The sequence below is a fragment of the Python bivittatus genome, unplaced genomic scaffold, assembly GCF_059951505.1.
Source record: "Python bivittatus isolate LINGU-HERP-01145 unplaced genomic scaffold, Pbiv_v1 ctg000180_np1212, whole genome shotgun sequence".
In the NCBI taxonomy this organism is placed as follows: domain Eukaryota; kingdom Metazoa; phylum Chordata; class Lepidosauria; order Squamata; family Pythonidae; genus Python; species Python bivittatus.
This window is the reverse complement of record NW_028277047.1, coordinates 3,999,358-4,015,000: the sequence shown is the minus strand read 5'-3', so window position 1 is coordinate 4,015,000 and position 15,643 is coordinate 3,999,358. Positions and strand designations below refer to the sequence as shown.

Genomic DNA, 15,643 nt, shown 5'->3' with positions numbered 1-15,643 from the left:
TTTATTGATTAAATTTGTATGCCACCCGTCTCCCCCAACAGGTCACTCGTTAATGCTTGCTTCTTATAACTTCACCGCTTGTTCTGCTTTTTAGATATTTTTACTTATTTAATTAATTAATTTGTATGCCCCCATCTCCCCCAATGGGCGGCTCCATTTTTATTAGAATTTGCGTTCCGGTGAAGTTTTTCTGGGATTTGCCCCTTGAGTTTTCCTCTGGAGGGCCAAGTTATAAACATCAACCTTTTAAATTTTTTATCCTTCGGAACCTCTTTCAGATTTACCCCCCTTTTTTTTTCCAGCCTCCTCCTTTATTTTTTTCCAGGAAAAGAGGGTCAATCGTCATTTTAGAGCACATTGAATGGAGCGTTGAAAACAGAGTTGCCGGGACTTTGCAAACCTCCATTCTTACCCACGCACCGTGGATGCAAAGTCTGAAACCCGGATTCAATGTCACGGACTCACACTAGCGAGGCCGGTGGGGGGTTTCCCAGTCGCTCATGGGTGAGTCAACAACTTCCTTTTTTCAGCGCCAAAAAAGCAGCCACGGTTCATTTCGTTCTCAGCACCCCCAGATCCCCACTGGGAAGCAAGGGTGTATTCCGAATAAGGAAATATGGGCCAACGCGGCGAGCAAACGATTCCACCCTGCTCTATTGCCTGTGCCCATTTCAAAGAAGACACTAAAAGAAAAATAATCAAAAATTGGGAAAGCAAGATGGGGTGGGGGGGGGGAAAAATCATAATTTCTATTTTTCCAAAGACTCCATGGAGGATTCACTGCTCCCGAGAGCAGTAATTTAATATTGTTTCAACTGCCAAATCGTTCCTTCATTAAACGATGGTTTTCTTATTTTGTTCTAACATGTTTTTAGCGTGTGGGGAAGATGCCCTTTCAACAGCGAGTGAAAAACAGTGGTTCTTCCAAACGAGGCTTGGGCCCGCATCGCAGACTACAGCTCGACTTTTTTTGGCCTGGCGGACTACAATTCCTCTCTCTGATCAGGCTGGCAGGGATGATGGGGTTGAAATCCAACACACTTGGCGGGGGTCCGACTGGAGAAAGCGTATGCAGAGGATTGGCGCAAGAAACAGGAGGTTTCAAACATATTCCAGAGATATAATTTGCAAAATAAATAATAGATTTGCAATAGAATCGGTTTGCAGTAGAACTGCAAACGCCAAATGCAAGAGGGACGAGATGTTATCAATGCACCAACTCTTACAGATTGCACAATTTGTCGCTCAAACTACCTATATGTACCTTCTTGTTCGGTGCCCCAATAAACAAACTTAGATATTTTTTTTTTCTCCTGTCCGTCTCTTCCCGTGAATCAATTTGAAACCCTTCTACCACAGGGGCGGACAAAGCGAGGAATTCAAAATATGTGGCCCAGATTCCCCCAAAGAGAGGGAAGAAAACAAGCTATGTCTACATAGCCCTTCCCTTCTTCATAGATTTTGTTAAAAGCAGGAAAAAAAGGCATTTTTCAGACTCTGGAGGTTATCCAGAATGGGGATTCTGGATGGACCGGCCAGACTCACAGACAGCCAAGTTGGGCCTAAACAAAAAGGGCTTGGCTATATAGCTTTTTTTTAGTGTTTCAAACCTTGCTTCTGTTGGTGCTGTACGCAACAACCCTAGAAGGTAGGCCGGCTATGCAAAGAGAGGACTCTACAGCTAAGAGAAGCTCTTTTAACCACTGCATCCAGTGAGATCCAACGAGATCTTGGGGGACTTTCCAATTCATCCTGTCTGCGAACCTGCCAAGCCAGACACAGCCTTCTCGCTTCTTAACCAGTGTGATTAAAAAATAAAAATAAATCTTTCTGCTTTTCAGAAAGTCCTTTGTGCAGAGACTTGTTTACTGCAAAAACCACAAAATGTTGCAATGGATTCTGGGACACGTCACTGGCCAACGGTGGACCGTTTTCAAGTGTCTAAACTTTGATTCCCTTTTTTTGGTAGGATCTCACCATTCATCGCCAGCCTTTTGCACAGAAGCCTCAGTTGCCCCAAACCGTCTCTATTTCAGCTAAATGGAGAAGGGATTCGTCCACTGGGATCGGCTGACCTGGCTGAAGCCCTCACCAGCTTTGCTTAACCGAATAACTTAGCTTAGGTGAGAATCCAGCAGACGCAGCTTGTAAACCATGGTTTAATGGCTTAGTGCATCATGAACCCACCCAGCCAATGGCGGTTTATTTAGTTAACCATGGTGAAGCAAACCATGTCTTCACAGGGAGCCACAGGGGCGGTCCCTTCCATTATTGATCTCTGCAAATAACCCAGATATCTCCAAATAATCGCATTTCTCTTCTTGATAGATGGCCCCGCCCACTGTTGGCTTTAGCCCCGCCCACTGTGGGCATGCATACAGCCTTTTATAGATTTGTTACTTCTGATTTTAATCTGGGGGGGGATTAATATTTTTATTGTTTTTGTTGTCTTGGTTTTTAATTGGGAGCCGCCCAGAGTCACCCTTTGGGAGAGATGGGTGGCATATAAATTTAATGATAGATAGATAGATAGATAGATAGATAGATAGATAGATAGATAGATAGATAGATAGATAGATAGATAAATGGCATTTTTCAAGGGAAATAAGGCCCTTGATTGAGAAGTTTTCCCCTCCCATTGGATTGTGAACTACATTGCCCCCTTTTTTGGAACAGACGCACCCCCAAAACAGTCCTACTGTATTTCTCTGTGGCTGTGCGTTGTGGCTATGTCACATTTGCAGATGTGCATCTGGACAGGACATCACATCAGACCCGTGCCTCTTCTCTTCCCAAGAAAAAACGCCCGAGAAAGCCCAGAGAAATTGCTAACGCTGCCTAAACACCATGCACAGAGAGCGCCCCGCACATATCCGCTTCAGAAGAAACGACCGATTGCTTTTTGGAAGCCCCTTTTCAAAATTATGAAAATAACCCCTCAATGGGTAAGGAGCTGAACATTTGGCCCGCGTTCTACCAAAAGAAAAAGGTATCCAAAAAGTAAATCTTGATTCTTATTTGTTTCTGTAATTTCATCTCCCTGGGATAAATCTGTCTAAAGAGGAGATGAAAGGATTGCAGATGAACGTGGAGCAATTAATAAATGCCCTTAACAATGCAATGGGAAGAGAGGGCTGGCGGTGAGAACAGAAATTAAACCACCTGCCAAATTTGGGCTCTGGGTTAGGGTTAGCATTGGATTTTTAAGTTTCCAGTAAGAAATCACAAGATTTGGATTTTTTTCAATTTCCAATAAGAAATCACAAGATTTGGATTTTTTTCAGTTTCCAATAAGAAATCGAAAGAAGGACAGGTGGATTTCAGAAAAAGATCCAATTCACCGCTTTGGGACTCGGGCTTGATACAATGGACTAGTTCTGCCCTGCGTCCAGGCGGGTCCCATTCTGCCCTACGGCCTCCAGATGTTGCAACATGTGGCTTCAGGAGGAAGTTGATCGGAGGCGTGAGAAGGCTGGCATGCAAAACCCATCCCCGCTGAAGAAGGAAGGCCGGAAAACAGGTAAAAAAAAAAAACAACTCTGGATTTGCAAGCCGGAGATTCCAAGGAATTGCGTTTTGCATGAATTTGGGGAGGAACTCTGATGGTGCTGGTAAAAAGAGGGGCCCCCGTGTTCTCACTGGGGAACGCCTGCCAGGGGAGGGGGAAAAAGGGGATTGTTTTCCATTCGCCTTGCCCCCCGACCGAAGAAGGGTCTTTGGGGGGCACCCACGACGCGCGCTGGAAGCCGGACTGGGTGGCTTTCTCAGCGCAAGCCTCCCCCCTCCCAACGCAACGCCTTGACACCAAAGTCCTCGCGACTTCCTGCCCAGGAAAACCCCGCTCGCCTTCACGATCCGCCAAACGCGCCTCCGAGGCTGCAAGCGGGTCGGGGGGTCCTGTGAACCCGACTGCGCCAAGCCCCCCCCCGGGTCCCTGGTGCCAAAGCCAGGCGGCGCAAACTTGGCCGTGCCCTGCCCGCGCCCCCGGCCCCCCTTTCCGCTGGACTCCAGCCCCGTACCGCGCTCCGGCCACCCGCCCCAACTTCTGCGAAGCTACACGTCGCAGCCCTGCCCGGTGCTTCTCCAACCCGGCGCCCCCCAGATGCGGACCCCTCCGACTCCCATGCTTGCCAGCCCGGTCCTTGACGGGCTTCCGCGGAAGCAGCGCCCGCTCGGCGGGGGAGGCGGGACTCCGCTTTAAAGCCAGCGCTCCGCCGCCCCGACTCGGGGGACGGGGACTCCGCCAAGGGGCGCTCGGGGCGCCCGAGAGGGCGAAAGGAGCCGGGGCCGCAGCGCCGCCGACCCGACGGAGCGCGAGGCTGGAAAAGGGGCTCACCGTCGGCGCCGCCGTCCATGGGGGCTGCAGCCCGGCGCGTCCGGCGGCCGCGCTCCGCTCTCGGCAGCTCCGAGCTCTCCGGGCGGGGGATGCCGAAGAGGTGCTGGCGAGGGGGGGGAGGAGGAGGAGGAGGAGGAGGAGGAGGAGGACGTAGCCGCGCCCGCCCCGTCCCGCTGGTGCAGCTGGGGCCGAGCCGCCGCCTCCCCCAGGAAGCAAGTGGGCGGGTGTCACTTCCCTCCGCGGCAGCGAAGAAAAGCCACAGCAGCGCCGAGGGGCGCAGCCATCGCTCGGGATGCTGGCGCTCTCGGGTGCCATTGCACCTTCCTTCTCTCCCTCCCTCCCCCCACTTTCTCTTTCCTTCCTTCCTCCCTCCCCTTCTCTCCTTCCTTCTTTCCCTCCCTCCCTCCTCCCCTCCCCCCACTTTCTCCTTCCTTCCTCCCTCCCTCCCCTTCTCTCCTTCCTTCTCTTTCCCTCCCTCCCTTCTCTCCTTCCTTCCTTCCTTCCTCCCCTCCCCTTCTCTCCTTCTTTCTTTCCCTCCTCCTTTCCTCCCTCCCTCCCCTTCCCTTCTTTCCTTCCTCCCTCCTTCTTTCCTTCCTTCCCTCCTCCCCACTTTCTCCTTCCCTTCTCTTTCCCCCTCCCTCCCTCCCTTCTTTTCCTTCCTTCCTTCCTTCCTTCCTTCCTTCCTTCCTTCCTTCCTTCCTTCCTTCCTTCCTACCTACCTACCTACCTACCTACCTACCTTTATACAGCCACCCATCTCATTACAGCACATGGCTCTGGATGCTGGCGTTCGGGGTGTCATTGCACTTTATTTATTTATTTAACACATTTATATAGCTGCCCACCTCTGGGCAGCGTACAACCAATAGTTAAAACAATATCACCACTATCAAAACACTTTCAAAAATACAAAAACAAGATTGCAGGAGGACAAGGTAAAAAGACAATAAAAATGAGATTGGCTGAAAGAGGAGCAAAGATCGAGGATTGGTTTGGGGAAGGGAGGGCTGGTGCAGGAGGCAGAGCTTCCTGCAACTTGAAGCAGGAGCCCTAAAAGATGCCGCTTGGCCCCAGCCACACGCAGGCAGAAAGACCCTGATGGTCAACATCCGGCAATTACTTTTTTCCCCTTTTGTGGCTCGTTTTTCCACTGGATGTGCTCTCCCCCTGCCAATGACACATTGGGGTAGACTGCGCTGGAACCTAGAGGCTCCACAGAAGTCTTAACCCCACTGGAAAGAGCCTTAGGACAGAGGGACCCCTCCTACCCACAGATGGAGTGGCTGGACTGTCCTGAGGTTCTCCTGCTGAGTTGTAAACTTGGGTTTACAGACCACAATTGCTGGGTTGATATGAGCCAAGCCACCAGCAAACCAACCATGGTTTAGGGCAACGGGGGATTCCCAGCCCTTGAGTCAGAGGTACCCTAGTCTCTTTGGAAGGGGATGCCAGGGCTCTGGGGGGAGGGACCTACGGCTTCCAGATGTTGGTGGAGAATTATTCCCAGCATCCCTTCGCTGTGCTGGCCCAACATCTGGAGATCTGCCCCATCTCCTTTGACTTCCGGCTCCTGGCTGAGGACTAGAATGCTGGCCCCAGAGTTTTAAAACCTTCTGCCCTTTGCATGCCCGTCCTAGACCGTCCTCTAGCGCTGGCTGCTTTTTCGCAGGGCGGGAGCAGCAAAGAGCGGGCGCATTGTTCCACTCTCCAGAGGGTGTTAACGGAGGAAATCTGGGGGAAGCCCATTACCCAGATAAGCTTCATTTCTTGGCCAGTAACCCTGGTTCGTGACTGCAATTTCGCAGGCGGGGGAAACAGCAGCCCCCAAGGAACAGCAATGCTGTAAAGCACACCGAGGCAGAATTGGCCACCTCTATCTCAGCTGATCTCTTCCCAAAAGGGACCCGCCTCTTCCTGGCTGGTCTGTTTTGGCCAAGCGTCGGCAGCTTCGTGGTTCATACGCCGATCTCCCTGCTAATATCCTGTGAAGATCAAGTTGCAGAAACTTGTAAGAAGCCACTGCGGAGGCTGGACATGGATCCTGACTCACCGGCACCGTGATTTTGCCTCATTTATGCCATCAACCACAAGGAATCACATTCACACAACCCGCGAAGCTGAACCCATCACGGCTTAGTGGGTGAACCCATCCTCCGACTCCAAAATATTCCGGCTACCGACACCCACGCAATGTGGATGAACCGCAGTTGAAATAAATCGCCAGCAGCCGCATCCTTACGACACAGTTTATTGGATTTATGCTCTGCTTTTCTACTCAAGCAAGTACTCGTGATGTCTATAGCCCTAGGCTAAGCCATGATCTGGGGCTTAAAAACCATGAAGTTTTAGGTTGACACTCAAGACATTAAGGGACAATCCAACAGAAGACATGATAGTTCAGGGCACAAGGTAAACTCGGCCATTCTGGTTTTGTGAACGATGGGTTGGGGCTTAGCACGGGGCAGGACTCCAGTCAGTTGTGGCTTAGGTGATCGACCGCGGCAACGACACGATGCACAGAGAACTCAAGCGCAGATGGCAGCTCTTGCATCAATTAATTCAGCAATATGTGAACAAGGAATCTGGTTCCCGAAATATCAATCAACAGCGACTCTTTGCGTGGGGAAAATTTTGGGTGGAGGCTCAAGTGGCTTTGGAAGACACACCTCTTCTCTTAGCTCAGCTCTAAAGGATGCAAAAGCTGGGTGTGGCCACGTGATGAGTAAATGCCACATTACTTAAGAACATACCAGCACCAGGCTGATCATTCTGGCTTAACTGTTCTTGGCTCACCTCGTCTCCTGCGGTACCAATCAAGCTGGGGCAAATTTAGCCCCTCAAGTTGACTCTGGGCCCCCAGGTTAGATTGTCATCCCCACGTGAAGCGTCCGAGTGGACAAGACTCACAGTCGCTTGGTCATTCCAGGCGCATCCGAGAAATAAAACTGGTTCCGATGCGGCAAAGATTTTGGCCTGCCAGGTTTTACGGGGTGGGCAATTCCAGGAAGATCTTTGCAATCTAGTGGCAAGGGAGATGTTCACCTCCCCAGCGCAAACGCGAGGGAAAGAAACACAACCAGGATGGTGAAAACAGCATAATTTCCCCCAAATGCAGGGGAAAAGTCCAGGAGGCGCAATATTAGCCAAGGTTTCCCACTTCGTGCTAAACCCTGGTTTGCTCAACCACCATCTTATGTCGAAGCCACAGCTGGTTTAAGTTCACCTATCCCAATGCCCCAAACCCAATAACCCATAATACACTATAAAGAAAGCCTGGCCAGACTTTGAAATGGGGGGACTGCGGGCCTGGTCCACTGCCGCTCGGAAGGAGCGGAGACCCGAGGATGGTTAGTTGGCTGATCTGGATTTATTAGAGCAGACCTACGTTCAGAGAGTCTTTGGGGGAAGGTGTGAGAGTTGACACGTTGAAAGGTTCACACGCATATTATTGGAGCAGCCTTGAGGACACGTGGACGATACTAAGACACACACAACTAGCAGAGACAGGGACCAGCCTCTCCCCGGGACTGGGGCCTCTATCTTCCCCCAGTCCATATTTATTTGAACACTTGATTGTAGAAGACTTCTTCCTGGTGACTTGTAAGGCATCTCACCCCCCACCCACCCCCCAGCACACACAGAGAGTTGGGCAAGGACAGGACTCTGCCTTCATAAATTAAAAAAGTGCATTCACTCTACCGAGGGTTCAAAACAATCCTGTGTCTGTGACTATTCCAGCTGGGTTGGGCTCTCTGGCCCCGCAGAGACGCCCCCCGTTGTGGTACCTGGACGGGAGCCGCTCTCACACCTCGATGCTGCGATCGGAGCCGAGGCCCTGCTTCTGCAGAAGCTCCTCTTGTTTCATCTTGGGCTTCTCCGTCCGGGTGTGCCAGACCAGCACCTGAAACGGAGGCAGAGATGGGGTTCGATCATGTCTTCCCCCCTGCCCACCGGCCTGCTGTCACTGATCAATCCATTTACTGATTTGAGAACCTCTTCCAAAGAGCCAAGCTTTGGGGCTCGTTGTGAAGTGAAAAAACACATCGCCAGTAGGTTGGGATCGGGAGAAAGCAATCAAAGCAGCTTTTTTGGTCAGATCCCGATTCCAGTGGCTAGCTTCACTCCAACGAACGGTGGTTGCTGAGAGAGAAAGCAGGAAATCCAGCTTATGGCTTAGATCCAGTTGCACAACTGGTTGGGCTTCCTTTATTCCTCCTCCATCCCCACTCCCTTTCCTTCTGTGATGCACAAAGTATTCCCAAATACTATCAGCTCTCCGTGGACCCTTTTTCAGCTGCGGTTAAAAAGTGTTCCAAAATAAAAACAGATCCTATTAAAAGTCATGCACAAATGCACCATCCATCCATACCAGTGTTTTTCAACCTTAGCAACTTTAAGATGGGTGGACTTCAACTCCCAGAATTCCCCAGCCAGCATGCTGGCTGAGGAATTCTGGGAGTTGAAGTCCACCCATCTTAAAGTAGTCTAGGTTGAGAAATGCTGCACTATACCCACCTGTTTAAAAAAAAGGGGGGGGAGAACTTAATGTGTATAGCCACTAAACCATGGCTTGCTTTACTGTTCTTTAAATAAACCACAATTAGCTTGCTTTAAAGGGGGACGCGGTGGCGCAGCGGCTTAATGACGCCGAAAGTTGCCGACCAGAAATGGCTGACGCTTCGGCAGTTCGAGTCCAGCCTTCGCGTTAAACAGGGTGAGCTCCTGTTTCCTCCCCAGTTCCTGTAAACCCAACAGTTCGAAAACTCACGTGAGTAGATAAATGGGGACTCTCACTGCGGTGGGAGGAAAAATGCTGGCGGCGCCTTGCAAAAAGGAGTTGGGAGCAGTTGCCGGTAAGCGCGAAACCGCGCTCGCCCGAAAAGGGCGCGAAGCAACGGAAACCCCGCCTCCTGCGCTCGCCAGCTGGGCTCTGCTCTAGGAAGGAGGCTCTGGCAAACCACTTCCAAAAAAACAGTTGCCTTGAAAACTGCAAGGACTCGTCCAAGCAGTCACTGCAGGGTCAGCAATGACTGAGCGCAGACAAAAAAAAAAGCTTGCTTTATGCCCCAAGCCAGGAAACCTGGTTTATAAACCACAATGCCTGCATGCCTGCATGCCATTAAACCATCACAATGTTCTGTTTCTATGAGTTTTTACATTTACCACCGGGGGCTGCAGAGACTTTACGATCAGAACGGCATATACCGGCTGAGAAATAAATAAAAATATGGTAATTGCAGCAAGATTATTATCTGCACAACGGTGGAAGAATACTGAAATTCCCACAGGGCAGGAATGGATTGCAAAAATGTCAGAATTTGCAGAAATGGCCAAGTTGACCTGCCTGGTCAGAGAAAAAACCACAAAGCCTTTTCTGAAAGACTGAAAACCTTATGCGACTTTTTGCTGAAAGAAGAAAAAAAAACGATACGTGGATTTGTGGGTTTGAGGATTACAAAATGTGGATTAAGTGTGGCGCTGAAGGGATTTGTGTAACTCCCGAGAGGGAGGAAGGATTATAAAACTGTAATTTTACAAGATAATATTTTTTAAGATTATTTTATAGGATTATCAAATTCTCTTCTGTGGAAGAGAACGTTGGAAGTCGTTCTATTTCATCGCTTGCATTTTTTTCCTTTTTTTCTTTTCTCGCACCTTGTTTTTCTTCCTTTTCCTTTAGATTTGTCTTTTCCTTTATGTAAAGTTCTCAATAAACATAAATAAATACGTAAATAAAAAGAGAAATAAATGAATGGTTAAGCCAGCCAACCACACCTGGATTTTGTGCCGCCCTGGCTCTTAACGCTGCTCCCACCTTCTCCCCCGCGATCTCCTCCTAACCTTGGTGCAATTGTCCGCCTTGGCCTCCAGCTCTTCCATCGAGACCAGCGACTGCAAAAGGCTGCTCTCCAAGTAGCCCCGTTCGGCCAGCAAGTCGAAGCGAGCCTCGCGGTTGGCCAGCAGCAGCGACAGGGCCACGGCGAACCCAGCCATGTCGATCGGGAAGGGCCGGTTGGGCTTCCAAGCCGTGTAGAAACCCACCACTTTGCCGTTTTCCACCAGAGGACGCTCGAAGCGGAGGCCCCCCACCAGGCCTACGGGCCACACCGAGACACGCTTGGTGAAGCGGATCTGGTAGGGAGAGAGAAACCAGAAAAGTGGGGTCCTTGGGGTTCTCTGAGCTTGCTGGTTTTCTTCAGATATTACCTAGCCGGGTAACGAAACATTTTCAAGAAAGCAACCAAGCTCAGAGAACCCCAAGGACTTCACCGTTCAACCCTGAGCTACACATATTCTCTTCTGTTGAAACCAGAAGAGCTTCAGCACAACCACCTTAGCTTCCTTCCTTGCTTGTTTAACCACAGTTTAATAACTAACCCGTAACTCTTTGTAATTATTTGTTTGCCCCCTCTTCTGGCAGCATCCTGGAGCTCCGGAGGCTCAACAAATGGGCCAAACAAACCCTTCTCAACCGATATTGACCTAATAGACCATTGGCACAAAGAATCTCTCTCGTCATTTGCAGCCTGCAAGGGGGTAGTCCTCACTTTCACATAATAAAAAAAAACAGGGGGGGAGAATAAGACAGACTGTATTTTGTAAAGAATAAAAAGGATATGCTTTCTGGATAAATATCATCTGCTTCCCCTGTTATTGGTCTGACTTTTTATTATGTAAAGCATGAAGATTTGGGCATTCTTTCAATCCGCATCATAAATGAATAAATAAAAATCCAAGTAAGGACAGGATCAAGTCCACGCTAATCAACTGCCCCGAGTCGCTGGGAGTCAGGCGACCGATAAATGTAATCAATTATTATTAATATCATTGCATATATTCTTGCTCAGAAGTGAACCTGAACCTTTTTAAGGCCGTGGCCTTCTGCTCACTTCCTTTACAGAAGAGGAACTGTGTATGAAAAGAAGGCCAATTATTTGCCTTCAGAAAAGCGCCTCTTGCAGGGCACTTCATGGCATCCTGCTAATAATATTCAGAACGGGGGCATACCGGGGTTTGCTTAGCCACCCCTAAACCACCACCGGCTGGGTTCAAACAGCAGGTTGAAGCCCAAACCACGTTTCAGCCAAGCGCAACGGGCAGACTCCGGTTTGATAGGGCTCCCCCCAGTCCTCCTCCCCTTTCCGGCTGCCTCCCCCTCGTGCCCACTGACTTCATCGAAGAGGCGAAGACTGTACGTGTTGTCGTCGTCGGCAAAGTACACCACGCCTGGGTCAGTGAGCTGGCGGTTCTCCCGCAACCACTGTATCGCCAGATTGCGCTGTTCCACCCCGCGGGGTTTCAGCCAGTTGGGGTCGCTCTCCTTCCGCTTGTGCTCCTTCGGGGTCTCGGCATGGAGGTGGGTAAAAGGCAGGTTCCTCTGGACCAGCAACTCTGAGACCAGAGGGGTCTTGCTGGGTGCATCCTCGACCACAATCCAGTGCAGGTTCTTCACATGCATCAGTGTCTGGGAGAGACGCACCAGTTCTGCTTTCTGAACCAGCCTGCAAACCGGGAAGACAAGATTAAGCCGCTGCTGCTGAAATTCTTGTGTGAAATGAAAAAAAGGTGGGTAAGTAATGGTGTAAGTTAGTAAGTAATGGTGTAAGTAAGTATTGAGTAATGGTGTAACCATGGGGTAAGAGGTTAATTTACATTCTCGCTTATAACTGCTGTAAAGGAAAATCGGAAGTCGTTTCTTTACATTTCTTTCCTATATTTCTTTCCTCTCTTTATTTCTCCTGCATTCTCTATTCTTTTCCTACTTCCCTCTTTCTTCTACCTATTAGCTCTTGTTTGGTTTTTTTCTCTCTCTTTTTAAAATTTCAGTAAAGTTATTTGGTGAGCATGAAACTGAGCAAACTCAGGGAGGCAGTGAAGGACAGGAAGGCCTGGCGCAATATGGTTCATGGGGTCACGAAGAGTCGGACACGACTTAACGACTAAACAACAACAACAAAAGTTATTTGGAAAAAAAAATGCTTGCGTAAAACAATGGAGACTTTTTTTTTTGGAGGGGGGTGAATAATATTATTTGAGACCAGGAAAAGGGGTAATTGGGTCAAACAGTTTAAGAAGCACTGGCTTATGGAATCAGTGTCAGCACCAACTTCCAGGAATTTGGCCACCTACCTAGCATAGGTGGGTGTGATCACATAAATGACAGGTATTTCTTCTACTGGCCCCGGCAGCTTTTCCAGACCCTGTAGCCGCTTCACTTCTTTTTGCAACTGGGACAGTCGCTTCTCCTTGACATGGATGAGGTCACTAGCTGCCTTCAGGTATTGACTACAATCACAGGGCTGTCCTGCAACCAGAGAAAGGATTCCTGTGCTGTGAAACCATTCGTTCATCTGAATTGAGTTACCCAGATCAAGTTCCTTCACATTTTCCAGGGCTATACCTCTGATCAACCCTGCCTATGTGGGCTGGAGGTATAGGGAGGTCCTTATCCAAATATCAAAATATATTCTTTATCATCCCACAGTGCAGGCATAGGATACACAAGAAGAGGGAGCACTCTGGTGGAACGATCGGAAAAACATCCTATCGTTAAAAACATTACAAACAGTTGAACGGTGAAATTAATATTTTGGAAAGTAACGGGTTGCCCGTTGCTGGATATGTTCAAAGGTTTGGCATCTCTCTTGGAAAATAGGATTCTATGGTTGATTTAATTGTTTAAATTTAATTTTTATACCCAGCTAGGCAGTTTTGATTTTTTTAAATCAGACTGGCACGCTGACTGGATTCATACATTGCCTTATGGCATGGCTGCTTTGTTTAAACCCAGTTCTTCTTAATAAAAGGCAATGGGCACCATATTCATGCAGCATCCTGTCAGCCCTTTGAGGTAGTCCAGACAAGGAACACACCCAGAAGCAGCAGCTCTACCTTTATTGTAAGGTTAGATTAAACAAATCTTGCAAGACTGAAAGTATTTTCCCCCTCCTTTCCTTTTACTTTCCAGAAAACTAGGGAGGATCCCTTCTGAGATGCTTCCCACGTCCCTTTTCCTTCTCTGGGCTGAGATACTTTTTACATTTGTCATGTCTGTGCTTGTCCCTTCTGCAGCTCTCCCTCCTGTCTCCCAAGGTCATTCCCACCTACCTTTACATAGCCAAAGCCAGAATCCAACAAATCGCCTTGTAGAGTTGAAAAAGCTTGTGCAGACCCAGACTTTTCCTATTCCCTTGGAAAGGAGAAACAGACTCTTCACCCCGCCATGCCACTTACCCAGTTGCAGCAATGCATACATGAGGCCAATCACAGACACCAGAAAGTAGATGACAAAAACATTTTTCAGCTTCACCTTCATGACACAGCCTAAGGAGAGACAGGCAAAGAGAGTTTGTTAGAACCAGGTCTGGATACAGACAAGGGGGTTGTGGACTGCAAAGAGAGATGACTTTGTGCAGCCTACAACGTCATGGGGGTCTCATGTAATATCTTTCCTGGACCAACCCCAAGGTCATAAACCAAATGCAGGCTTTTGAGTTCTCCAGAAACAGACGGATCTAATAAGGCGCTAAAATATTCAGACCAAGGGCTCCAGAAGTCAGATGGATTGTGAAGGGATAAGAGAGCTGACTTATAAAAGATACTCTCTTCATTTGGTTGCATAAACTGGATGAAGATTTCCGGAGAACGAAGAAGTTGGCATGCTATTCGGGCTCCTAAGATGGTTTCCTAAGATGGATTTTTGCAATTTCCTGCTCAGAAAGCACCTTACCGTTTGTTCCCCCTTCTAAGAAATTGAAGCACCCTTTTTTTCAGTTTTTTCTCCCCCCAGCTCTTCCATCCAGCCTGCCACCATGTGCTGCATTCAGGTGCGCCATGCTACTATAACTTCCATCATCCCCAGCCATACTTTCAAAGCCGTGCAATGCCGTTTTCCCCAACCCAGCAGCTCCTGTCACTCCCAACCCTCTCCTCATACTGTACTCTGTCATAGCTCTTGTCCAACCCTGTACCTCCTAAGGACAGACTACAATGCCCATCATCCTCCCACCCACCTCTTCTTGCTTTACAAGACAGCCAGATGTGCTGTACCACAACATCCATCAGTCCCTTTTCAGCCTCTTATGGAGATGCAAAGCGGCTGTCCCCAGCCTGTCCGCTTCTAAATGCGCTGGCACAGAACCCATCATCCTCAACCGCCTGATGGAGGACGGGGGAATGGTAGGTCAGCGTATTAAGGAGGGCGCCAGGTTGGGGAAGGCATCCACGCTCGCGTTCCTCCACTTGCGCAGCCGCAGTCTCGTCGCACCCCGAGGTTCCACGCGGAAAGGACGGCGGAGAGACGGTGTAACACCGTTGCCGTGACAACGGAGCAAAGGCCTAAGCTCACCGATTGCCTGTCGCCGCCGACGGGGGCGAAGGAAGAAGTACCGGGCTTGGTTCTCAGCTCGTCAAAGCCCTTCCAACGTATTTGGGGGCCCCACTCTCTCCCTCGCCCTGCCGCTCGGCCATCACACCACTTCCGGTCCGACGACTTTCCTACTCCTTCGGCGTCCGTCGCCATCCAGGGTCGGAGCTACAACTTCCGGTCTCATCTGGTTCCTCTGAACAGCCCCCCCCCCCAAACCCATTCAAGAGCGTCTCATTATAATGCCAGCCAATGCCTTTTTGCAGTGCTGCGGGTTTTATTCCATGCTTTTTAAAGGGCTTAGCTTCCTTAAAATAACTCTCTCTTAAGGAAGGAATGAAAATGAATTAAAAAAAAAATAAGGAAGGAATCAAAATCTTTAAAAAGGATAATTCAATTACCATACTCAATAATAATAATAATCACCACCACCATCGGTCAAATGCAAAAGGCAGCTTTACTTGGAACAGCATACACCCTGCGACAATATCTTTGACACCATCAAACAACATCTGCCCATCCCAGGTCCTTGGGAAGGGCTCGATTGGTGGATAAAAAGGCCAAATCCAGTCTAAACATCTGGCTGACCATGCAACCAACAATAATAATAATTTCTCAAGGGAAGAACATTGTAAGCCTTTTTTAAGATACGGCACTGCCCTAGTTCCTTCCTTTCGCACCCAACTCTGGTATTTTTGGCCAAGTGCCCTTGAGCAGGTGCTTTGCCAAAAAAGGAAAAAAAAACCCTGACAAAATAAGTTCTATTCTCTATTATCCCCATTGTCAAAAGTGATGCAAACACCATAAAGGTGGCAAGAAAAGGATAATGGAAAGTTTAAGTCATGCAGCTTTGCCTGTACAGATGCTGGCTGCTTCCTTCCACCGTAAATGAACAAAGGAAGACTATGACATGTTTGGGGTTTGTCTGAAATGTTCAGAAG

At 49.0% G+C, this 15,643-nt stretch overlaps 2 protein-coding genes across 7 annotated transcripts in view; both read right to left on the bottom strand.

Annotated features, from left to right (window-relative positions):
- The window catches only part of EML3 (EMAP like 3), a 33,415-nt gene extending 28,761 nt beyond the window's left edge, over positions 1-4,654 (bottom strand). For 2 of the 3 annotated variants that reach the window (XM_088137335.1, XM_088137337.1), the window contains exon 1: positions 4,337-4,652. In XM_088137335.1, the coding sequence (XP_087993461.1) occupies positions 4,337-4,355 (19 nt within the window). In that variant the 5' untranslated portion in view covers positions 4,356-4,652. Of the gene's footprint in view, positions 1-4,336 lie in introns of all 3 variants that reach the window. The other variant, XM_088137338.1, reaches the window with a different exon arrangement.
- Positions 1-14,839, bottom strand: part of B3GAT3 (beta-1,3-glucuronyltransferase 3) — a 23,362-nt gene extending 8,523 nt beyond the window's left edge. Inside the window, exons 1-7 of one of the 4 annotated variants that reach the window (XM_088137341.1) lie at positions 14,350-14,636; positions 13,571-13,660; positions 12,467-12,641; positions 11,508-11,838; positions 10,178-10,468; positions 8,122-8,237; positions 5,108-6,318 (exon numbers count right to left, since the gene is read on the bottom strand). In XM_088137341.1, the coding sequence (XP_087993467.1) occupies positions 8,139-8,237; positions 10,178-10,468; positions 11,508-11,838; positions 12,467-12,641; positions 13,571-13,660; positions 14,350-14,398 (1,035 nt within the window). In that variant the 5' untranslated portion in view covers positions 14,399-14,636 and the 3' untranslated portion in view covers positions 5,108-6,318; positions 8,122-8,138. Of the gene's footprint in view, positions 1-5,107; positions 8,238-10,177; positions 10,469-11,507; positions 11,839-12,466; positions 12,642-13,570; positions 13,661-14,349; positions 14,637-14,684 lie in introns of those variants that run through there. The other 3 variants (XM_088137342.1, XM_007442075.4, XM_007442074.4) reach the window with 3 other exon arrangements.
- Between the last annotated feature and the right edge of the window lie 804 nt (positions 14,840-15,643).